The 24,661-nt window shown below is 41.3% G+C and overlaps 1 protein-coding gene across 4 annotated transcripts in view; it reads right to left on the bottom strand.

Annotated features, from left to right (window-relative positions):
* The window catches only part of nbeal2 (neurobeachin-like 2), a 226,019-nt gene that overhangs the window by 102,345 nt on the left and 99,013 nt on the right, over positions 1 to 24,661 (bottom strand). For 3 of the 4 annotated variants that reach the window (XM_072260272.1, XM_072260281.1, XM_072260298.1), the window contains 10 exons: positions 24,295 to 24,376; positions 18,662 to 18,789; positions 16,141 to 16,223; positions 14,724 to 14,809; positions 13,301 to 13,607; positions 12,688 to 12,794; positions 10,153 to 10,239; positions 4,647 to 4,730; positions 3,345 to 3,443; positions 2,321 to 2,895 (listed from right to left, as the gene is read on the bottom strand). In XM_072260272.1, coding sequence (XP_072116373.1) covers positions 2,321 to 2,895; positions 3,345 to 3,443; positions 4,647 to 4,730; positions 10,153 to 10,239; positions 12,688 to 12,794; positions 13,301 to 13,607; positions 14,724 to 14,809; positions 16,141 to 16,223; positions 18,662 to 18,789; positions 24,295 to 24,376 — 1,638 coding nt within the window. The remainder of the gene's footprint in view (positions 1 to 2,320; positions 2,896 to 3,344; positions 3,444 to 4,646; positions 4,731 to 10,152; positions 10,240 to 12,687; positions 12,795 to 13,300; positions 13,608 to 14,723; positions 14,810 to 16,140; positions 16,224 to 18,661; positions 18,790 to 24,294; positions 24,377 to 24,661) is intronic. The other variant, XM_072260291.1, reaches the window with a different exon arrangement.

Genomic DNA, 24,661 nt, shown 5'->3' with positions numbered 1-24,661 from the left:
TAAAATGTGATCTATCTACAGCATCATAAGAATTCAATGTGATTAGACTGCTTTTTGTATGTCTATTTATAAAGCCCAAGATCTCATAAACCTTGCTGACTGCTCTCCAATATGTCCTGCTATCTTGAAAATCTGGGTATTCCAACCACCAGACACACACTTCAGAACTATATCATTAGAACTATATTAACTCTTACATCCTTTCAGCTGATGTTCATCACTTTATGCTTCTCTGTCTTAAATTCCATCTACTGTTTGCCTGTTTATCCTGCTGGCATATCATGTGCCACTGAGTGATGCTGATTGGATCCAGGACCTAAAGACTCTTCTGGGTGAGGCAAAGATTCATATGCATCTTCTCCAACCTTGTTTACCGCAGTCTGTGATCTCAATGTGTGTCCCTCTAGGACAAAGTAACTGTTCTGCAGAGAACATATGCTCTGTCCACAAGGGCCACTTTGACCTTCTGGATACATGTCATTTCAACTCCCACTCCCTTTCCCATATCGACCTGTTTGTTCTCAGCCTTCTCCATTGCCAGGATATGGCCAAATACAAACTACATCACTTCCAGCCACTGTCACTCAATTCCACCTGTCCTTCTCCCCAATCAGACTCCATCTGCCCATCATCTCTTTCCCCAGTTGGTTCAACCTATCTCCTACCAGCCCCAGCTTCAACCCCACTCCCACCTCTTTATACCGGCCATTTCCCAATTTGCTCTCAGTCCTATCTCAGGGTTTTAACTAAAAACATTGTCAATGTTCCTGGATCCACATATGCTACCTGACTCACTAATTTTCTCCTCCTCTTTGTTATTTTTACTTCAATTAAATAGATTCTGCTGCTCACCCCCATCCCAATGACTTAGTCTCTTCCTAAGGCCACAATATTTTTCCTCATCAATACTGCCACCCGATTTTTTTCCCATTTCTCCATCTTTTTTGAAACATTTTGAATCCATGAATATTTAAGCTCTCAGTCCTCACCATTTTAACAACATTTCTAACATTGTCATATCATATTATTCCCACATAGTTACTTGCATTTGTAGTTTGCCAACATTCTTCAACTCTGGGCATTTACAAACATACAGTACCTCTCCCTTTTGATTATCTGTAGCACTTTGTAGGCAATGCTTGGACTCAAAGATTGCTTGCTTGCACTCCAGTGTTCTGTGGGTTCTGATGAGGTTAATATTGAATCGATGTATTCTATTCCAAGAAGGTAGGGAGTGCTTGACAGTGCGGACTGGTGTTACTGAATTCTTTCTATTAGCACAATGGACCATCTCATGGATCTTAGTGCTTCTTCTCCCATTTAATCCTTCAGTGAGGATGATTTCCTCTTTTTTTTCCCCAAAGTGATTTTGAGAACATCCTTGCAGCACCTTTCCTACCCTGCTGGTAACCTCTTGGTTAGACAGAGCTCAGAGCAGAGGGTGCTTTGAGGATTCTGGTGTCACACATACGAAAAATATTCATCAGAGCTTGTTGCATGTGATCAGAACCTTGATGTTGGCTTGGGAAAGAATGCTAACATTGGTTTCCTTATTCTGCCAATAGACATTTGTAGAGACACTCATAGCATCTTTCTATTGCTCCTACAGATATTCCAGGTCTCAAATTCATACAAGAATTAATGTAGACTGTGAAAATAGTAATAGGTTTGAATCTTCTTTTCCTCAGATGATCAAAGCCCGTGTCAATAGACTCAGGGCCAGTTTGAATATTAATAATGCCCATCCTCACTGAGAGGTCATTCCAGATACTGTATGAAAAGTGATCCATATTTTCCTTCTTTAATATCGTGTAACTTCCTTCTCTGAATAAATCTAACACTCTTGTTTCTTTATACCTGTTTTTACAACGTAAACCTATATGAAATGGGAGTAGAAGCAGATCACACAGCCCCTAAAGTCTGCTTGGCCACTCAGTAAGATCACAGCAGAGCTGATTCTAATCAGCTCCTGCTTCCCACTCACCACCTGTACAGCACAAGCTTTTACCTTCCACAATAATTCTTGTGTGTGGCACCTCATTAAGTGCCTTCTATAAATCGGAGTAGTACAGTCTATTTGCCTGTTACCCTTTATCCACAGTACATATTACTTCTTAAAAGAAGTAATAAATTGGACTAGCATAATTTTGCTTTCCAGAAACATACTGATTTTGATAATTAGCAATTAACACTTACAAGTGGTCGATTTTTGATATTTCCTGACAGTACAGGTCAATAACATTTGACTATTTGTATTTATACAGGTTGATAATATCTTAACTGATAGTTCTCATTTGCAATTATCAATTACAATTCCTACCTGTACAGTTGTTTCCTTTTTGGCCTCTTTCGTAATAAGTAGAAGTCCTCCCGTTCCTCATTCAGACAGAGCCATGCATGAAATGCAAAGCCATTACCTGGCCACTTATGGATGGTGGGAACCATTATTCCTGCCATGCTGGGAGTCAGGTCAAAATACTGCAGCACAGTTTCTGAGCTATCTTTCTTTGCCATCGCTGACAAGGCCCGAATAACACGGGTGGTGTACGGGTGTGTTTTGCCATCATCAGTCCGAAGAAGTTTTATCAACTGCCGAAGCTCTGGAGGTTGAATGGAGAGACTGCCTAGTGACTGAAGAAGATCAATAAGGTTCTCGCTGCACTTCCTGTCGAGCTGTGGGTGGCAGCCCAAAGATGTCAGGACAGTGGGAAGCATTCCAGCTTTTACACAGGTGGCACGTGTCCACAGCGTGGCATTGCAGACTTTCTTTAGCCACTCAGAGACAAAGATCTGTAGATCACGGGACTTCAGATCAGGAATCCACTGTACCAAGATTAATAAGGGTTGCTCATTGTTGATCATTGTGAGGCTGGTCATGTTCTCATCTTCAATGGCCTGCAGACAGAAGGGAACCATCATGAGAGGTAAGCATTTACGTAACTGACCCATTCATAAAAGCTGGAAGCAGAACAGTGACCATCACTTTTATTCTTAAGATAACTGGTAATGAAAGATAAATTGTAGGTTTTCCAGTAATTCGAATAGTAAGGAATCAAGGGCTATGGATTTCATACAGAGAAGCATCACTGGGGTAAATGAAAAACCTAGATTTTGATAGAATGATGAAGCAAGTGCAAGGGGGCGAATGGCTTACCACTGCTTCTATTTCTCACGCTTCTATAAAACACCCAGAGCCCAAGAAGAAGATCAGTCCAAGTGAGAATCCTACTGTCTCCTCTTCCGCTTCACTGTAAGGTTTTATTACCAGTTATGGCTTTGTTGAAATTTAGTTTGCCTGACTTACATCCCCGAGCCTTCAGCATGGTGTGGCCAGCCCTACCTACCATGTTCATGAGTTCTTGCAGGAGACGACTTGTTGGCTCTCCTTGGCTTTTCAACACTTCATACAGGTGGGAATAACCAATCCGCTCCTTAAACACCTCCTGTTGGCAAGAGAAAACACAAGTGATGTTTAAAGCAGATATATGAATATTGCAAGGACAAATCACCCCCGGGACATGGGACTGTTGTCACTCTTTTCTATATACAAACACAGTAAGTGTCACAATGTAACCTGCTAATTCTACCAGAAAGCTGATAAAAGCGAGTGAAAAAGACTTGCAGTGCCTTTCCCAGTCGCAGGATATCACATTGTGCTTTACCACCAATGAAGGACTTTTCAAACACTGTTGCAATATGTGGAAACACAACAGCCAAAGGACTCCCTGGAAGCACAAGGAGTAAAGAAATATCCCCCAGAAATCCATTCTGGTGGTGGTAGTTGAGCAATAAATTTTGGCCAGGTGCTGGGAGAGCACTTCATTCTTTCTTCAAAATAATGCATAGGGCTGCTTTGCCTCCAGCTATGAATCTAATCAAAGCCTCGACCTAACATCTCATCCAACAATGGCACTTTGCACAGTGCAAGACTCACTCTGTGTAAGCTTAAAATGCCATCTTTAAAAAATGCTCAAAAGCTCTGCAGTGGAGCCAAATAAAAGATGCTGAACAGAAAGAACCATAAATAATTAGTAATTATACCTCAAGTGAAAGATTGTGAAATCAGGGCAAATCAAGTTTCCTTCGAAACTGAGGTAATGGTTTGTTTTGATTTTTGCCTTTATGGTAAATAAAATCCTCAGGAGAAGCAATAATGCTATTCTGACCCAATGGCAATTTCAGTAAAGGAACAAAAAACAGTGGCTGTTGTATCAATCTGCATTTTCATGAGTTTAAGTCATTCATTGAAGGGTTGGGAGTGATGATGAAATGAAGGACCAAAAATTGGTTGGAAGAATTCTGTTAGAAATTTCCACTTGAAACTATTTCAGTGGAATTGTTGATCCACTTCTTCCTCCAAACAGGGACCTGCTCCAGGGAATAGCAAATTTCACAGGGAGGTGATCATAAGCAGACAGCGGCTAAGTAGAAATTTTAGGCTAATGAGACCACATGTATTTTAACACAGATGTGATATGATTTAACACATCCCCTGATATGAAGTGCCTGATTTCAATTCTTTGTCCTATGAGAATATGGCTGCATAACAAGAAATGCAGAGAAAGACAAAAATCTAAAACAGGCTGTTTGGTAATAGAGAGGTTTACGGTAAAATTGGGAGGACACTGGAACTCCAGATATCATACCTTGGCAGAGGGTGAATTCTTCATGATTGCTGTCAGCACTCTGATGGCGTGCACTGTGATGGAATCCGATTCTTTCTCAAATACCTGCAAAAGGGGCAGATTATTACAACAACTTTGTAGGAAGCCAATAAAGTTGTGCTGCAGCTACCTACTTCAGAAGCAAGGCCAACTGTGAATGCGCTCATGAAGCCAGACTGCAGAAGGAGATGAGAAGACAAGACTGTAATTGGGTTGTCCCCACTGAAAGTATCAATGTGATTGGCTCTGAATAGTCATCTGAATTTGCATTGCAACTGGCACCAGACTGGGCCGTTCAACAAGTTGTCTCTATTAAGGGCAAATAATGATGATAAGCAAGTGTACCAAATTGCAGTGACATGCAGGCACTGGCAGATGGGAAAACTGTGGAAAAAGTAAAAGGGAAGGAGAGAATAGAGGAGGTAACTGAATTCTCCAGAATAAAAAATGCAGAAAGTTTAGAAAGAACTAAGAATTTAACTTCAGGCAAGATGGAGACAAACTTGAGAAGAGAGATGATGAATACAGGATGGAAGGCATTATATCTGAATGTATGCAGTGTACGAAACAAGGTAGATAAGCTTATAGTGCAGTTAGAAATTGGCAGAAACATTGTTGGGGGCATCTGACAGTCATGGATGAAAGAAGATCACAGCTGGGTCCTAAACCTCCAAGGATACACATTCTATCAAAATCACAAGCAGATGGGCAGAGGGGGTGGGATGGCATTGTTGGTAAAAAATGAAATCAAATCCTTGGCAAGCAGTGCCATAGGATCAGCAGATATAGAATCCTTATGGATAGATTTAAGAAACTGCGAGGGTAAAAAGACCCAGTTGGGAGTTATATGGCTCTGAACAATAGCCGGGTTGTGGAGTACAAGTTACAGTGGGAGATAGAAAATGCATATAAAGGGGGCAATGTTATGATGGTCATGGGGGATTTCAATATGCAGGTAGATTAGGAAAATCAGGTTGGTATTGGATCCTAAGAGAAGGAATTTGTAAAATGCCTATCAGATGGCTTTTTGGAGCAGCTTGTGGTTGAGCCCACCAGGGAAAAGGCAATTCAGGATTGGATGTTGTGCAATGAACCAAATTTGGTTATGGAGCTTAAGGTAAAGGAACCCTTAGGAAGCAGTGAATAAAATATGATAGAATTGACCTTGCAGTTTTAGAGAAGGAAGCTAAAATCAGATGCATTGATATTACAATTGATTAAAGATAACTACAGAGGCATGAGAAAGGAGTTGGTCAAAGTTAATTGGAAGGGACCCTAGTAGAGATGAAGGTAGAATAGCAACATTTGGAGTTCCTGGGAGTAATTCAGAAGACATAGGATTAGTTCATCCCCAAGAAGAAGCATTCTAAAGGAGAATGAGACAACTGTGGCTGGCAAGGGAAGTAAAAAACAGCATAAAATCAAAAGAGAGGGCATACAATATATCAAAAATTGGTGAGATGCTAGAGGATTAGGGAGCTTTTTCAAGCCAACAGAAGGCGTAAGAAAAAGCAATGATGGAAATGGCATAAGAACTGAGTTAAAGATTTTATGTCAGTCTTCACTGTGGAAGACACAAGCAGTTGCCAGAAATTCGAGAGTATCAAGGGACAGAAATGAGTGTGGTCACTATTACCAAGGAGAGGGGGCTTGGGAAGCTGAAAGGCCTGAAGGTGCATAAGTCACTTGGACCAGATGGGCTATACACCAGGGTTCTGAAAGAGGCAGTAACATAGGAACATAAGGAATAGGAGCAGGAGTAGGCCATCTTTCCCGTCAAGTCTGCTCCACCATTTAATAAGATCATGGCTGATCCGAACATGGACTCATCTCCACCTACCTGCCTTTCCCCCATAGTCCTTAATTCTCCTACTATGCAAAAATCTATCCAACCTTGTCTTAAATATACTTACTGAAGTAGCCTCTGCTGCTTCATTGAGTAGAGAATTCCACAGATTCACCACTCTTTAGGAAAAGCAGTTCCTCCATCCTAAATTTACTCCCCTGAATGCTGAGGGTACACCCCCTATTTCTAGTCTCACCTACCAGTGGAAACAACTTTCCTGCCTCTATCTTATCTATTCCTTTCATAATTTTATATGTTTCTATAAGATCTCCTCCCATCCTTCTGAATTCCAGCAAGTACAGTCCCAGGCGACTCAATCTCTCCTCATAGTCTAACCCTCTCATCCCTGAAATTAAACTAGTGAATCTCCTCTGCACTGCCTCCAAAGCCAGTATATCCTTCTTCAAGTCAGGAGAACTGCATGCAGTACTCTAGATGCAGTCTCACCAGTACCCTGTGAAGTTGCAGCATAACCTCCCTGCTCTTCAATTCAGTCCCTCTAGCAATGAAGGTCAACATTCCATTTGCCTTCTTGACAGCCTGCTGCACCTGCAAACCAACCTTTTGCAATTCATGCACAAGCACTCCCAAGTCCCTCTGCACAGCAGTATACTGCAATCTTTTACCATTTAGATAATAATCTGATCTTCCATTGTTCCTTCCAAAGTGGATGACCTTGCATTTAGCAACATTGTACTCCAACTTCCAGACCCTTGCCACTCACTTAACCTATCTATATCCCTCTGCAGACTCTCTCTATCCCCTGCACAATTTGTTTTTCCTTTCAATTTAGTATCATCAGCAAACTTAGATACATTACACACTGTCCTGTCTTCCAGATTGTTAATGTATATCGTGATCAGTTGCGGGCCCAGCACTGAGCCCTGTGGCACACCGCTCACCACTGATTGCCAACCAGAGAAACATCCATGTAGCCCAAGTTGAAGAGATTGTGGAGGCATTAGTAGTAATCTTTGAAGAATCACTAGATTCTGGAATAGTCCAGGATGACTGGAAAATTGAAAATGTCATTCCACTTTTAAAGAAGTGAGAGAGACAAAAGATGGAAAATTATAGGCCAGTTAGCTTGACTTCAGTGGTTGGCAAGATGTCAGGTTCTATTATACAGGATTAGGTTTCAGGTTACTTGGAAGAACATGACAAAAGAAGGCTGAACTCGACATGGGTTCCTTAAGGGGATATCTTGTCTTACAAATCCGTCAGAATTCTTAAGAGGAAGTAGGAAGCAGGATAGACAAAGGAGAGACAGTGGATGTTATTTTCTTGGGTTTTCAGGAGGCCTTTGACAAGGTGCCACGTGTGAGTTTGCTAAACAAGATAGGAGCCCATGGTATTATTGGAGGGTTCTAGCACGGACAGAAGATTAGTTGACTTGCAGAAGACAAAGAGTGGGAATAAAGAGGGCCTTTAATAAAGAACAGGTAGGAAATATCCTTTGTCTTGGAGGAAAGACAAAAGTTCCCAAGGTCATTTTGTGCTCAGGGGGCTGCCTATACATTACCAGGGTTATTGATGAAGAGAACTTCACATGTTGCACAGGATGTACATCTGTGGATGGTGATCCATCCTATGAGGCTCCTTATGCTTATTGGAATCTTATCCAAGGCACAGCAATTAAGGTGCTTGTGGCAAACATTTTGAACAAGTTTTATGACTGCAACAGATGAGTATCTCCTTATGCTTCCCCTGTTGTTACAGACAGTAGTACCCAATGGCTTCAATTCAGATACAAGTCACCAAGATGCTACATTGCACAATATATTCACAACCATAAAAGTCAGGAAATTGTTTTAGTGGCATTAGAAACATGAACATCACACCACAACAATGATCCATTTCATGTCCATTACTATAATAGGAATCAGCTTCTCCTTCTGATTTGCAAAGGTCATTTCATTTGCAGTCTATAAATACTATTCTGAAATTCACAGTGACCTTATATGATTCCCTTTATGAAGCTTGATTCTCTCTGTCTGTTTCTCTCTCTCTCCAACAAACTTCACCTTTGTGAAATTAATCAGTTTGTCCAGTCTTTATTTCCCCTGATAAGAATAAACAAGGCCATTAATGTTCTCAAGCCTGTTTGACATTGAAATTTATTGGTGACTTCCATCCAAATCTCTTTGTTATTATCCCTAAAAGAAACTATCAATCCCAGTTTTGAAATTTTCATCTAATCCAGCATGAACAGCATTTCAGAGAGAAAGTTTGAATCTCCTTTCCCTTGTTCTTAAGAAAAAGTGCTTTCTGACTTCACTCCCAAACGCTTAAGCTCCTAATTTAAGATTATGCCATCTTGTTTTGAATTCGCCAATCAGTAGATATTGCTTCTCTGCATTTATTCTTTTCAATCCCTTTTGTTACTTTCTGCATTGTGATGAACTTGGACCTTAATCTTCTATACTCAAGGGAACAAAAGTACAGTTTCAGAAATTTGTGATTTAATCTAATGATCTGTAATCATTTTGTACGAAACTGTTCTTAACTCCTTCCAAAGCATAAGATGCAGTTTCCAGATATGAGAATAATACTTCATATGAGGTTAACCATCAACAGTGGAATTATAACATCTTGACTTGTATACTCCAGCCTTCCTAAGATGTAGTCATCTTCCTTGTTATGCCTCATTACTAAAAGTTAATATGCTGAAAGAGAGTTAATCTTGTTCTCTTGTTCTTGCATAACTCCTTGCTTGTCAAAGACTTCTGTTTGTTTTTTTTTGCTGGGAATCAAGTGAAAACCCCACACATACTCCAGCTGATCTCTATCTGCCCTGATTTCAACTTACTTAAACTGTCCATTGTCTTTGAAACATGCTGCTCATTCCTGCAGAATATCAACAGGCAACATATAGCAGATCACAGAGCAAAACATTAAACCTTTTACAAATCTGTATGACATTTTTATTGCCTTATGCTGGTAGTGTAATAAAATATTGTGATTATGATTACAAGAGTTTTGTATATTTTTGTCTAAGTTTGGCTATGTAAGTCAAGTTTGCGTACGTTTGTTGTGGTATGACATTAATTATTTCACAACCATGAAATTCAATCAGCCTAGTAGCGATATACTAATGATTGACAGACAAGCACATACTAAGCAGGAAATAGGATCAGCACCCCAGCTGGTATCAGCAAGCTGCAGCTTTCCTTATATTTCATACATTAAGTACCTGCTTTTGGGTTTGTTTTTCTTTTAAAATAATTTTTTGTTCCAATACTTAGGTTACAAAGTTTCTCTCTGCTACTGTAGAAGGAGGTTTGACATTAGGTGAAGGGGTAGGGGAAGAAGACTGTAGGTAGCAAACAGAACAAGGGTGGGCAGGAGCAGGAAGGGGAAACAGCAGCAGAACGAGAAGGGGAGGTAGCAGGCACGAGAGGAAATGAAGAGAACAAGAGTGGAAGGGAGATGGGGAGTACAGGAAAGGGAAAGTGATGGAGAGTATGAGAGAGCGAGGGAGACACAGAATGAGATGGAGAGAATGATTGTGCAGTTGGAGGGAATGAGAAGCGCATGGACAAGAAGGGGAAGGGGAAAAGTTTTTCGATATGTGACTGCACCGTGCTGACATCAAGCCTGGTCGTTCCTTTTCATTCAGATTATCAGCAGCTGCAGCAGTACCTTACTGAGATTGATTTCAGTCAATAATTGAGTGGTAAGGTCAGTCCCACCCTTGCAGTCATCCTTAGATCTACTGCTTACATAGAGCTGTCGAAGAGAGGGAAAGGAGAGGCAAGGGAGGGTCAATGGGGAGGGAGGAAAGCGACAAAAAAACAGAATGTATAAAATACATGACATTGGAAACCACACAAAGCTCACAAAACACCACAGAGCAACACAAATTAACTTCTAAACTTTCAGACGGATAAAATGTTCCTACTTCTTGTACCCAATCATTTTTAATCATAAAAATATTTTTGGTGGAAGATACTTCAGAAAGAGCATAACAAGGTGTCCTCACTGCAGAAACTTGGGAAGACCTCCAACGTCATCAGTCTTTCCATGTTTGCCCTCTCTGTTCTGAGGGATAGAAATGAAAAGTGGTGTAGGAGTTGATCAGAAGGTAGACAGTCATCAGGGAGCAATGTTACTGGCTGAGGGACCGTGGGCCCACTTAGTGCTGTAGGTTATCACAGTGGCAAATGGAGCTCAATGTGGGAAGCATAGGGTGATGCATATTCATTAAAATAATTAAGCAGTACATTAGCTTTTACTGCAAAGGAGTTGAAGTTACAAAAGGGGAATTTTAGTTACAGTTATCCAGGATCTTAGTGAGCACCTACAGTACTGGTTCCAGTTTTGGTCTTCGTACCCAAGGAATGAAGCAATCCAAGCAGTCCAAGTGAAGTTCACCATGTAAATTCCTGCGATGTGAGGTCTGTCCTATCAAGAGTGATTAAGTAGCTCGGGCCTGTATTCTTTAGAGTTTAGCAAAATGAGAGGTGATGTTACTGAAACATTCAAAATTCTGTGGGAGCTTGACAGGGTGAGATAAAAAGATGTTTTCATTAGTGGCAGAACATCGAATGACAGGACATAGTTAAAAGACAAGGGACCAGCCATTAAATACTGAGATTCACAGTATGTTCTTTACTCACAGGGTGATGAACCTGGAATTCTGTACCCTGAGAGCTATGGAGGCCAAATTATTTTGGATGGAGTTAGTTAGGTATTTGGAAGATTAAGCAATTGAGGAGTGTAGGGAAGTGACATGGAGGAGGAGCTGAGGAGCAAAAGACATATTGAATGGAGGAGCAGGCTTGAGGGTTGTGGTGCTCTACTACTGCTCCTGTGTTCTTGTGCATTTTCCTGGATCAGTTCTATAACTGGTTTGGATCCTGCACCATCTCATGGCTATGTTAATAGAGTCAATGTCGAAATGTGCAGTGAGAACAAAAAGGTTTATTACATTTTTTTTTCTTTTTAAGTATGTCTTTTGACAGTGAAAATGTACTCAGCCTTGACCTTCTTCCTTATAAGAATGCACAAAGCATGCTGTTTGCACACTAACTGGGTCATATGTCCTCACACTGATTCGTAATTGCACAGCTTATTGCAGTAGATTAATTCACGTTTAGTCACTTGAGTTGATGATCGGGTCACTTGAGTTGCACATTGAGTTGGATGATCTCATATTCACTCCCCAGAATTCACCTGCCTATTATTAAAGTTCTGGTAGGTTCTATAAAAGCAGATAATCCTTTCTGCTTGATAATCAACCATTCCATCTGCACTGAAAACTATTCTCCAAGAATTTAGGCATCAACTGAGAAAAGTAGGTTTGTACTCGTTGACAGTTTGTACTCGAGAGAATTGCCAATGTACACTCAGTGCCCACTTCATTAGGTACCTCCTTTACATATTAAACTGGCCACTGAGTGTATTTTGTAGAAATCTACTGCTGTAGCTCATCCACTTCAAGATTCGACATGTTGTGCATTCAGAGATGCTCTTCTGTGAACCACTGTTGTGGTGCTTGGTTATTTGAGTTACTGTTCTTTTCCTGTCAACTTGAACCAGTCTGGCTGTTATCCTTTGATCTCTCTCATTAATAAGGCCACGGAACTGCTGCTCAGTGAATAATTTTTGCTTTTCGCTCCATTCTCTGTAAACTCTAGAGACTGTTGTGTGTGAAAATCCCAAGAGATCAACAGTTTCTGAGACTCTGAATTGCTGCCACATGATTGGCTGACAGGTATTTGCATCAATGAGCAGGTGTACACGTCTACCTAGTAAAGCAGTCACTGAGTGCATCTTGTCCAACACATGAAGAACAGGCACTTGAATTGGGTGATAAATCATAGGCAGGGCTGAGAATGGAGAGAGGAGTCATGGAATCTCGCAACCCTGAAAGTCATTCTGACCATTGTATCTGTACAGGCTCTTTGATACAGCTATCCAATTGATCCCACTCCCCTTCTTACCCCAGGAGGGGCAAAGCTGGGGAAAGAAATGGTAAGGGACATTCATCCTAAGTTTCAATCCCTCTTGAATCTTCAAGACTAATTTCAGAATTCAAGCATTTCTGGTTTTCCCTTTCAGTCGTTCAATAAAATTCCCCGCAGCCTAACTTCACTTTTAAGAGTCTAGGAGAACAGAAGCACAGAAAGCCAACAGCAAGCGATGAGGCCGACCTGCTCAGTAAGCTGTCCATACCTTGCTATTCTGGATGAGTCTGATGATGTGCTCAAAGCAGTTGTTATTAAGGAACATGGCTTGAAGCACAGGGCGATCCTTACAGTTCAACATTTCAGAGATAGCACCTGCAACATAAAAAGCTCAGTTTGGTTTTCGCCGCCTCTGCATAGGGGAGAAATGAAAAGACAGCACGACATCCACAACAGCTGAGCTGGCAACCATTTTGCTTGGAATTAAAACATAGGAATTGACCATAAAAGAAAAAGGCCTATCTAATTCACCCACGTAATATCACGATTCTATAATGATATACCAAAAGTGCCACTGTAGAGTAATCAATGTAATTATAGGCTCAAATTTAACACAAGTCATGAAGAGCTTTAGAAACCTTAAGTTAACCATTCCTCCCAAGTGTGTTACAACTATCATTTGTACTAACTGTACGTATGTACTATACTCTCACCTTTTTTTTTCCCCTGGAAGAAATTTAATTTTTGCATTTAGCTCAATACCATTTGCTTCCACTGCTTTCCAAGAAGAATTAGCTTCTTGTCCATTGAAATAATGCTTCCAAACACTGGCTTTGATTTTTCCCTTTTAAATATGAAGACATGAAAGCATCTTCACTTACTGAGCATGTTGATCCGCAGTGTGATGAACCCATCCTCTAGCCGGGTCTTTATCCCCTCCTCCAGCACAGGCACTGGCCGGTCAGCATTCAACAACTTAAAGTAACCTTCCAGAATTGTCTTTATCTCCACTTGCCTCTGGTCTAGGCTACTGGCATGAAGAATGTGGATCATTGAAATGAGGCACTTTAAGGCAACATGCAGTGTTCTGGTGTCCTGCGGGTCCTGAGTTCCGGTGTCACACGAGGTTCTGAGAACCAGCATGAGAGCCTCAACTGAGGTGGAGGTGATGGCACGAAGTGCATTTTGCTGTAGCAGAAGAGTCAGATGCAGAATTAAGTTAAGTGTCAGGCAGGTTAAATTCAATTGAATACATTTCTTTAAGTGGAGTGATCCATTCAGTCATTCCACCATGCATTTACACCAACACTTGGTGTGTTTGGGTATCCACTCAGACAACATTCCCTGTGTGGCTGATTAGGCAGCACACTCTTAGTCACTGAGTTGACAGGAAAGGACATGACAATTGTTGGCAGCAAAGGAGCTCAGTGGGTTGAACAGTACCTGTGGGGTTGGGGTGGGAGAGGAATTGTTGAAATTTCAGGTCAAAACGGTGCATTAGAAGTGAGAGTGGAGAGAGGAAATAGCTGATATAAAAAGATGGGGGAGTGGTGAGGCAGAGGTTTGAGGAAGCTAGTGGATAGAGGGGGGGTGCGAGGGAGTGTTGAAGGATGACTGACCGATCGAGCCAGGTAGGGGTGGAATTCACCTCTGCTGAGAGGAAGACGAGGTCTGTTCTCTGGGGTTTTGTCGTGGGCAATGCAAAGCTTTGATTTTTGAACACACACATGTGCAAGAGTGCCTGTGCTCAGTCACTGAGGTCAGAATGACTTTGGTTCTGGAATGGAGGAGAAGGAGGTTGGACAGCTTCCCATTTTTATTGTAGGGTTGTTCTGCTTCAGTGTGAAGCTTGTTGGAGGTGATGAATATCACAATAAGAAAGATTGATGGGACTGATGTGTGGAATTGTGAACCAGGAGGTGAATCTAGCAGCAGATTAGAACAATCAAGTGTAGTTTCTTATATTTCCCCATCACGTAGGAGTTCATTTGGCCCACTGAATCTGTGTCAGTTCTCAAAGTAATTCCATTCCCTCACTTACATTATTTTCCTGTAACCTATTTTCTCAGATGGTTACTGACTCTGCGGATTCTCCTACAACCACAATTCATAGTTGCCAACTAACCAACCAACCTGCGACTCTTTGGGGTGTGAGAGGAAGTCAGGGAACCAGAGAGAAAATGCAGAAGTGAAAGGTCTTGTCCCTTCTCTCTAGGAAGGAAGTGAGGAACAAAGCACTGACAAAAAATCTTTCTCCTTTATATTAGTTACGTTTTCAGTTTGCAATGACTGCTCAAATTTTACCTTACTCCCACTGATAATGGCTCCATAAAGATATATCAGCCGCAGTTGAATCATCTTTGGCAAGCTCTGACTGTTCTGGAAACTTTCTACAAGATCATGAAAACAAAGAAATCAAAAGTTAGAGCAGCACCAAATGGGAAAGTTGTACAATATTTCCATATCATTCAGGAGCCTTAAAGTACAACATGAGAGAAATTACTTTCAATAATTATAGTTTGTTTCTATTGAACAAACAAGTCATCCATTAGGAAATGGATTCCACAGAATGTACAGAAGTTGAGGGTAATTTTGATACTGGTAGAAGTGTAAATTGCACAAACTCTTATACGTATCCCTCAATTGTCAGCTTTACTTAAGTCAATGGGAACTAAAACAAAAGGACAGAAGAGATGTATAAAGGATGATGCCCATAGAGCCAGAGAACCATAGAGTCATAGAAACAGGCCATTCAGCCCAACTGATCCATGTTGACCAAGATGCCCCCATTCAAGTTCGTCCCATTTGCAAGGTTTCTAAATCTTTCCAATCCATGTACCTATCCAACTGTTTTTGTACCTGCAGTACCTCAACCACTTCCTCTGGCAGCTCATTACACAGAGATACACCCTTTATGTAAAAGTGTTTTTTTTTCCACACATAGGGTGACCTATGCTTTTGAGTTCGCAATTCCCCATTTCTGGGGAGAAGTCTGAGAGTGTATTCTATCTACGCCCCTGGTGATTTTATTCACTTCTGTCACCACTCCACAGAATAAAGTCTTCGCCTGGCCAGCCTCTTCCAGTCCCTCAAGCCCTGGTAGCATTTTTGTAAACCTTTTCTGCATTCTTTCCAATTTAATAACATCTTTCCTATAGTAGGGCAACCAAAACCGAACATAATGCTCCAAGTGCATCTCCACCAGCATCCTGTACAACCACACCATGACCTCCCGATTTATGTAACCAATCTTCCAGTCTCTTTTCTCATGTCACACACTTCAGAACAAGCATTTCAGGTAATTTCAAGTGAAAAATGTTAGAAAATCCAGAGTCTGTTTTATATCACTTCAGTGATCTACGTAACGCTATTACAGTACCGGTGACAGAGGTTCAATTCTGCTGCTGTCTTTCAGGAGTTTGTACATCCTCCCCGTTAACGCGTGCATTTCCCCTGGGTGCTCCGGTTTCCTACCACATCCCAAAGAAGTCTGCGTGAGTATGTCAGTTGGCCATTCGTGTGTAATTGGATAGCATGGGCTCATTGGGCTGAAGGGCCTGCCTGGTTCAGGGTTATAAGGTCTGTCAAAATTTTGAAGCTGGTGAAGACACCTCCTTCTGTTTGTGCCAATGACTGCATATCACAGTCCCAGCACTCTTATTCTGACTAAACAATACCTTATCAGCTATTTCCTTGGGTCAACACTACCTCTTCTACTTACCATGGAAGAATGGATTGAATTCCTGAGGTAAAACAGCTGGCGCAAACTTGTATTTACTCCTTTCCATTGAACTGATAATCTCCCTGAAACCAAACAGGAGTGCAGAGTTAGGGTTTTGGGTAAACAGCTGAACTACACAGGCAGATCAATGATCCTGCTCACAGACCGGCTGATGAAGGAAGGCTGTGGTTAAGATCCCACCTCCTCACCAACAGTCAAAGCCACCACATTCTTTTCCATCATCAACAGCATGGCAGTTAATCCTTTGTAGCACTGACTTTGTATCAAATCCTAGAGACAGGGCAACGACGTGGCACTCCCAGACCATTGGGGGATTTGATAGGTCACTGTTTTAGTGAGGGAAGAACAAATATGTTTCAATGAGCCCTTCAATCTCCTGAATTTTCTTTCCCTTTTGCAAACAATTAGTCAGTAAGCATGTCTGAAAAGCAGAGGAGACGAAGGAGAAGCAGTACTGCTGGAGTTGTGGGCTTTCACCCCGCCATTTACCCAGCCTTGGTACACTTCAGCTGATATCCTTACCAAACAAAAAATTAATCTCACTCCAAAGACCTCAGCCTTTCCAGCAAGAGGAACAGGATTTCAAGATTTCCATGCCTCGGGATAAAAGTGCTCGCTAACTTCATGTTCATGTTTGCGAAGAAAAAGCATTTCAGGATGTATATTGTATACATTTCTCTGACTTTAAATTGTACCTTTGAACCTTTGAAATAGCCTCGCTATCTTAATAGTACCTCACTTATCAGCCCAGGAATGAGAGTCGATTGGAACTGGCATTAAAGAAGGTTTTTGTACCATTGTACATAAATAGTCATTCCAGTCGGTGTTGCTCGGTCAGGGGTCAGGCACAGTCTCCAACCCCTGCCCACAACGCGGTGGGGAGAAGCTGGGGCAAACCATGCAACCAGTCCACACTGCAAGCTGGAATTCAAGATACAACTGGGCCGACCTGGTGAGTGTGGGCTGACAGTACTCTCCACATACAGAAAGATCCTCTGATCTATCTCACCACTTTGCTGGATGTAATGCAACTGAGCATTCTTGAGCTGGTGATCAGAGTGGAGTCTCTGGACTTGGGAGAGCTATGCAAACATGCAAAGAGCTGATGAGAGAGTCTGCAGAATTTGCAGTAACACACACACACACACACACACACAAAATGCTGGAAGAACTCAGCAAGCAGGTCGGGCAGCATCTATGGAGGGGAATAAATAGTTGCATTTCCGGCTGAGACCTTTCATCAGGGCCCTTATCAGAGCTCGATCTGAAAAGTTGAAGCCTGTGAGGTGGCAATGATCAGTGTCAGGCTTCTGGAGCAGCAACAGGGCCCCAGGCTGCATGCAGCCTGAGCTAATTTTTAACTATCGGACTGTACCTACACCTGAGAGTAGTCAGTCAAGAGGGCTGTATTGAATCAGAGCTTTGTAGAACTAAGCAAGGTACCTTTCTCTGGATTGCACACTAGAGGAATTAGTTTTCCAACAAATAACCTGTCAAAGCTACTGATTATTTTTAACATCTATGAAAGAACTTCAATTGCATGTATTTTCCCACTGAGCTCCGACTGAAAAGATCAATTTCTCCCCCAAATTGAAACACGATAACAACTATTTCTATGTCTGTACAGGTCACTTTGACCAGGATGAAATGCCTTGCATCCTCACACAATTTCTCTATCATGGTGCATGCCACGAAGTTATTTCCCATGCATTTCAGAGGAACTTAGCCCATGATTTCTTGGGAAAACTTATGTTTTTTTGTGAAGGCTTGGGTGGTCTGCCAGATGTCAATTACCTCTCTTTCATCCCTCAGCAGAACCACCACTCCCACTCTTTGAACACACATTTGGCATGACTCCAACCACTAGCTCTCCACTAATCCTGACCCTAACTGTTCCTCCTCACCAAACCATAGATCCTCTTCACCCCAATCCTAGATGATGGATTGTGTGGCTGGTCACCCCAAGCCCCAAATCCATGCTTGGAACAGAATACTTGGCAATCTCAAAAACTTGAGTTGGACCTAATGTTTAACACTTGCAGTGAGGGTCCTGGATTTTGTGCTTCCTCAACCTTTCAAACTCAAGAAACAACAAGGTCGGGAACAATTACTGTTCAGTTCTTTATGCATTTGAATGATTGGTTGCATGTGATTGTCTCAACTCTCAATTCAGGGTACCAAGATAAACCAAAGGAAATAAAAGGATATGGGTGATAAATGGGCAAGACAAATGAATTAAATAAGGATTGCCCAGTGGACATGAGGGTGGCTTTTCAGAGCCAGGAATCAAAGGAAGGCAGAATTACAAAGCGAATTTCATTGGGTCACAGAGAGAGGTCTGAGAAAAAGAGGAAGCAAGCATTTATTTGTAAGGACTGAGGAGTCAGAGTTCTGAACTAACTTGGATTAACAGCATGAATGAAGTAGAAGATTGTCAAGCACAGCATGAGAGAACATCTGTTAATGAACAGAAAGTTGCATCCTCATTGCACCTACTTACCCGCCCAATTGTCGCCTCCAGATTTGATATGGATCGAAGAGGCATTCACACAAGTGCAGTGCATACATAGTCAATTGTTCAACCTCTGAGGTGGCTGGTAAATGTCTCTCTTGTGTTTCATTCTTTAGCTAGGAAGAGAGAAGAATGAAGAAAAAAAATAAACAACTGGTAGCAGAAGACAATTAGACCATAAGACATTGGGGCAGAATTAGGCCATTTGGCCCATTGAGTCTGCTCCGCCATTCCATCATGGCAGATTTATTATCCCTCTTATTCTCCTGCCTTTGCCCCCTAACCTTTTATACCCTAACTAATAAAGAACAAATCAACCTCTGCTTTAAATATACCCAATGACTTGGCCTCAACAGCTGTCTGTGGTAATAAATTCCACAGATTCACCACCCTTTGGCTGAAGAAATTCCTCCTCATCTCTGTTTTAAAGAAACATCCCTCTAGTCTGAGGCTGTGCCCTCTGGTCCTAGCCTCTGCCACTATAGGAAACATCCACTCTATGCAGGCCTTTCTCAAAATTCTTTCTACAAAACACCTACATTGGTGTTTTTAGAATTAAATTCCTAAAATTGGAGGTTCAAGAGATGTAGATGTCTGCACTGGGTTATGGAACATGCAAATAGTCGTGGTAAGTTTTTGCATTCTAGCAATAAACATCACCTATCATTTATGAAAAAACATGTCATACAGCTCCCAATGTCTTTGCTGGTGTCTATAATCCAACGGGTGACATTTCACATCTAACTTCATCAAAAATATTTCAATTTCTTTCTCATACTGTCTTATGACACAGGAGTCCATTCCATCCCTCATCTATCCCACTTCTTAGAACATTCCCATGTCATATCTCCTCCGTCTCTCTCTCTCTCTCACACATACACAGCTCACTCCAATTTTCCCATTAACCCATCGACACCAGGGGCAAATCACAGCAGCTAATTAAGCCACCAGAACATGTTTAGGATGCTGGGGAAAATAACAGAGTATCTCGAGGGAACTGCCCGCATACTGGGAGAATGCAGAAACTCCACATAGACTGACCAGAAAACAGCATTGAACCTGGGTTACTGCACCTGAAGCATAAAGGCAATGCAGATACTGACACAGAAGGAAACCATCAACTCCTGAGGGAGCAATGTCATTAGTCCTATTACTTCTTATTTTCCCCAACCTTCCAAAAATCACTCTTTCTGACATATAACTATCAACATTCGACTATTTTTGCCATTAACCTACACAAGCCCTAACACAAGGTAGTCAATTAACCCACCAGCATGTGTTGAGGATGTGGAATGAAAGTAGAGCTCCCAATGGAAACTAACTGGATCTTAGCGAGAATCTGCACACTCTTCACAGACCTTCCAAATTCCTCTTAATGCTATCTTGCTTCAGATTGGATGGAAAGTTGGAGGGGAAATCATTAGGGGAGCATCGATGCATCTACCATGCCTGCCTGAGAGCTTGAGAGATTGAGGGGTGCTTTTGAAATAGCCTGGATGAGTAACTGCCATGCATACAATGGCCATGATTTGGCAGTGGTAGAGGGAATAAATGAGAGAGACTGAATATTGAATTCTAACCACTCTCTGGTAAAGATGTTCCTCTCGAATTCCCTACTGGATTTCTTGGTGACTATCTTACATTTATGAATGCGAGCTCTGATCTTGCGTAAAACTTTTTATATTTATTTTTATCAAATATTATCATAATCTTAAGAGCACTATCATAGAAAGATAAAGGGTTAACATGGATGAGTGGGGCTACAGGACATGTTTCTATACTGTAAAGCTCTGTGAATATTCTATCCAGTCACACTTCTGATTTTTCTTCTTTTCCCTGATGTTTTACCTGTTTTCCATCTACTTTTGAATTTTAGGAATCCAAGTTTAGAAATAAACCCTTGTATTTATGTAGCCTCAGTACCCTGGATTGGTACCTAGGATCTGTGCATTGCCATCTCAAATCTTTTGACTCATCTCCTCTTACATATTTTTTCTAAATACCTTGTGGCCTTCAAATTCTTCATACCGGATTGTTTCCTTTCACCAACACTGAAGTTTAGTGGTCACATAGAACCAGAACCAGATTTACTGATGAATGTCATGAAACTTGTTTTTTGGCTGCAGTACAGTGCAATACATAATGAATAAATAACAGTGCAAAAACAGAGCAAAAATAGTGAAGTGGTGTTCATGAGCTCAATGACTATTTAGAATTATGGTGGGGAAGGGGAAGAAGCTGTTCCTAAGGATGCTCTTTATCAACTCTAGCTCGGCATTCAATGCTATTAACCCCCCCCCCCCCCGCCAAAAACTAATCAATGCTTCAATACCTTGGCCTCAATACCCCCTTATGCAACTATATCCTCAATTTTCTCACTTGCAAACTCCAGTCAGTTTGGATTGGCAACAACATCTCCTCCACAATCTCCATCAGCAAAGGTGTACCACAAGGCTGTGTGCTTACAGCCCTGCTCTAATTGCTTTATACCTCAGGCTTAGCACAGCTCCAGTGCCGTATATGTTTGCTGACGACACCACAGTCGTAGGCCAAATCAAATATGATGATGAATCCACATACGGAAGGAAGTTTGGAAATCTGGCTGAGTGGTGCCACAACAATAACCTCTCACTCAAGACCACGGAGATGATTATTGACTTCAGGAGGAGGAAGCCAGAGGTCCATCAACCAGTTCTCATTGGGGGAACAAAGAGGGTGAGTGTCATCAACTTTAAATTCCTCGGTGTTATCATTTCAGTGGATCTGTCTTGGGTCCAGCGTGCTAGTGCCATTATGAAGAAAGCACAGCATCGCCTCTACTTCCTCACACATTTGCAAAGATTTGGCATGACATCTATAACATTGACAAACCTCAATAGATGTGTGGTGGAGAGTATATTGATTGGCTGCATTACAGCCTGGTATAGAACGCCCTTGAACAGAAAATCCTACAACAAGTAATGCATATGGCCTAGCCCATCTCAGGTGAGAGCCTCCCCACCATTGAGCACATCTACATAGAGAGCTGTCACAGGAAAGCAGCATCCCATCGTCAAGGACCCCCACCGCCCAGCCCATACTCTTCTCACTGCTGCTTTGAGGAAGGTGGTACAGGAGCCTCAGGACCCACACCATCAGGTTCAGGAACAGTTATTACTCCTCAACCATCAGACTCTTGAACCAGTGTTGATAACTTCACTCACCATATCACTGAACTGTTTCCACAGTTATTTATTTTCTTATTTATGTATTACTTCTTTTTGTATTTTCACAGTTTGTTGTCTTTTGCACTTTGTTTTTTTTTTTGTCTGTCCAGTTGGGTGAGGTCTTTCATTGATTCTATCGTGTTTCTTGGATTCACTGTGTATAAACAAATCTCAGTGTTGTATATGGTGACGTATACTCTATGTACTTTGATAATAAATTTACTTTGAACCTTGAACATCACAAATCTTCTCAAACTCCTAATGAAATATAGTCACTGGCATGTCTGCTACATAACTGCAACAATATGTTGGGCCCAGGATAGATCTTCAGAGATGTTGACACCCAGGAACTGCTCACCCTTTCCACTGCTGATCCTTTGATGAGGAAAGAGGCGTGTTCTCCCGACTTCCCCTTCCTGAAATCCACAATCAATTCCTAGACTTTACTGACATTGAGTGCAAGTTTGTTGTTGTGACATCGCTCCACCAGCTGATCTAACTCACTCCTGTAGGCCTCCTTGTCACCATCTGAGATTCTGCCAACAGTTGAGTCATCGGCAAATCTAGAGATGGAGTTTGAGTAAGGAGAAAGTACAGCAGTGGGCTAAGCATACATCCTTGATGTGCAGCTGTGTTGATTGTCAGTGAGGAGATGTTATTTCCAACTTGCACTGATCATAGCCCCCAATGAGGAAGTCGAGGATCCAGTTACAGAGAGAGGTACAGAGGCCCAGGTTTTGAAACTTATTGATTAGTACTCAGGGGGTGACGGTGTTGAATGCTAAGCTGTAATTAATGAACAGCAGTTTCATGTAGGCTTTGCTGTTGTTTGCTCCGGGTGAGTGGAGAGCCAGTGACACTGTACCTGTTGCAGACCTGTTGTAGTAGTCTATCCTTATATCCTTTCTGCAATTTTATTAACAACTTCCTCCATTTTGAAGCTTTCCTTTCGTCATAGCCATAAACTGACCTCATCAATATATGTACAAATAGTGTTTCTTGTTTGCAAGATCAGATTATTCACCATGTCAATACAGCACCATTCCTTTTACTTTCAACTTATCTAAACTCCTTCCCAAATTAACAACATTTCTGATACAGTCCTGTATTTATTGATGAATTTACAGTGGCCCTGGATCTAGCCTTGTATTTCTTTTGTTGTTGAAGTGCATGTAGAATACTATTCCAAGCTGAAAATACGGCTTTAGTTTATCTGTCTCATCTATTTCCTACAACAGTTACCATGCACTCATCTAAGCTGACAATGCTAATTCAGGTCCAAAAGAGAAACAATTCACACGACAGCTGGGTACAAGTTGACCTCACGCTGATCTTACTTGCAGATCAAGTAGACATAACATGGCAAATATTCAGATTGAGTACAACAATGGTTTCATTAAAGAAGTAAATGAAAATCACAAAATGCAATATATAGTAGAAAAATTATCTTGATAAAGGGGATTGTTACAATGGAGAATGGTCTGCTGCAAATGGGTGCTTCAACAGTCCAAAAGAAATAAACGGTTGCTCCATAAATATTAATGGTCAGAAGGAACAATGAGAATTATTATGTCTGCTCACACATAGAAGATTAGGGGAAATTAATTGGAAAATTGGATCAGAGAAGGAGAGATAAAATATGAGCAGAGAATGAGCAGAAGTAATGATTTATGCAGAGACAAATAATGGCACAAAATCAATTGTTAATTTTCCTCTAACTGTCCTTGTTAATGCGCTGCGGATCACTGGTCGGAAAGCTGAGTAACTGATGCACATAATTGTAGAATCAAAATATCTACAAGATGAAACAAAACAAAGCTATTTATGTGCGCTCTGATGCAAGATCTTTTCTTATTGGATCTATCATTTGAGGTATAACTTTAATGGGGGATAGTAACTGCAGACTTGTCTTTGTCCATTCTGATTCCTGGCTCATGGATTATACCTGACAAGCTCCAAATTAGGCTCCTGTTATGAAGAAAGGTATGAGAAAGGTAAAAGAAATTTAGTGTTAACTTATCAGTTCTTTGGGATTTATTTCGAAAACTTCTCCTTTCATGCAGAACTGCCTGGGAAAATTAATCAACATCTTCCTGTGTCATATACTGCCTGAGAAAACTGAGGAAAGCACACTACTGTGTCTGCTCAGATCCCAACACTACATATTCCAGCAGCCATTCACAGGGAGGAAATTCTGCACCTTTATCTTCACTCTACTGCTCTGAGCAGAAAAAAATAGAAATGATTGTGGTGATACGTGTTCAAGTCTGCCCAGACCCATTTGATCATTGACAAGAGAAGATCTGCAGATGCTGGAAATCCAAGCATTTGATCATTTTTTAGATTCTAAAATAAAATTAATTACAAGTTTTCAAAATGAAGCAAAATTAAGCCAAAGAAAGAGAGAGGGCTCACCTCAGATGTGCACCCAGCCAACAGGTTAATAACCTCCAGGATGAAGGTTGGAGTGATTTTTGCTTCAATATTTTCAAAATTTCTGTTTGAAGGAAAAAACATATCTGGTTGTTAGATGTCCTGGGCCAAGGTTCAGTCACACAGAAGTAGATTATAGAACTGAATCCAATCAAGAGTTTCTGATAATTTACAAGCAGAATGATGGACAACCATGGAGCTACAGTAACCTGCAACACTAGAGCAAGGTATATGTTGTGTAGCTGAATGCAAGTACTCTTCGATGCAAACCAGTAATTTGTTCCTGTTAAAATTCTTTCATTGTTCACAAACATAAAATCATCCTTGATCCACTGCAACTGGGCATGTT

Source organism: Mobula birostris, chromosome 1 (genome assembly GCF_030028105.1).
Source record: "Mobula birostris isolate sMobBir1 chromosome 1, sMobBir1.hap1, whole genome shotgun sequence".
Lineage (NCBI taxonomy): Eukaryota > Metazoa > Chordata > Chondrichthyes > Myliobatiformes > Myliobatidae > Mobula > Mobula birostris.
Note: the sequence above shows the minus strand (reverse complement) of the source record. Positions and strands in the feature narration are given on the sequence as shown.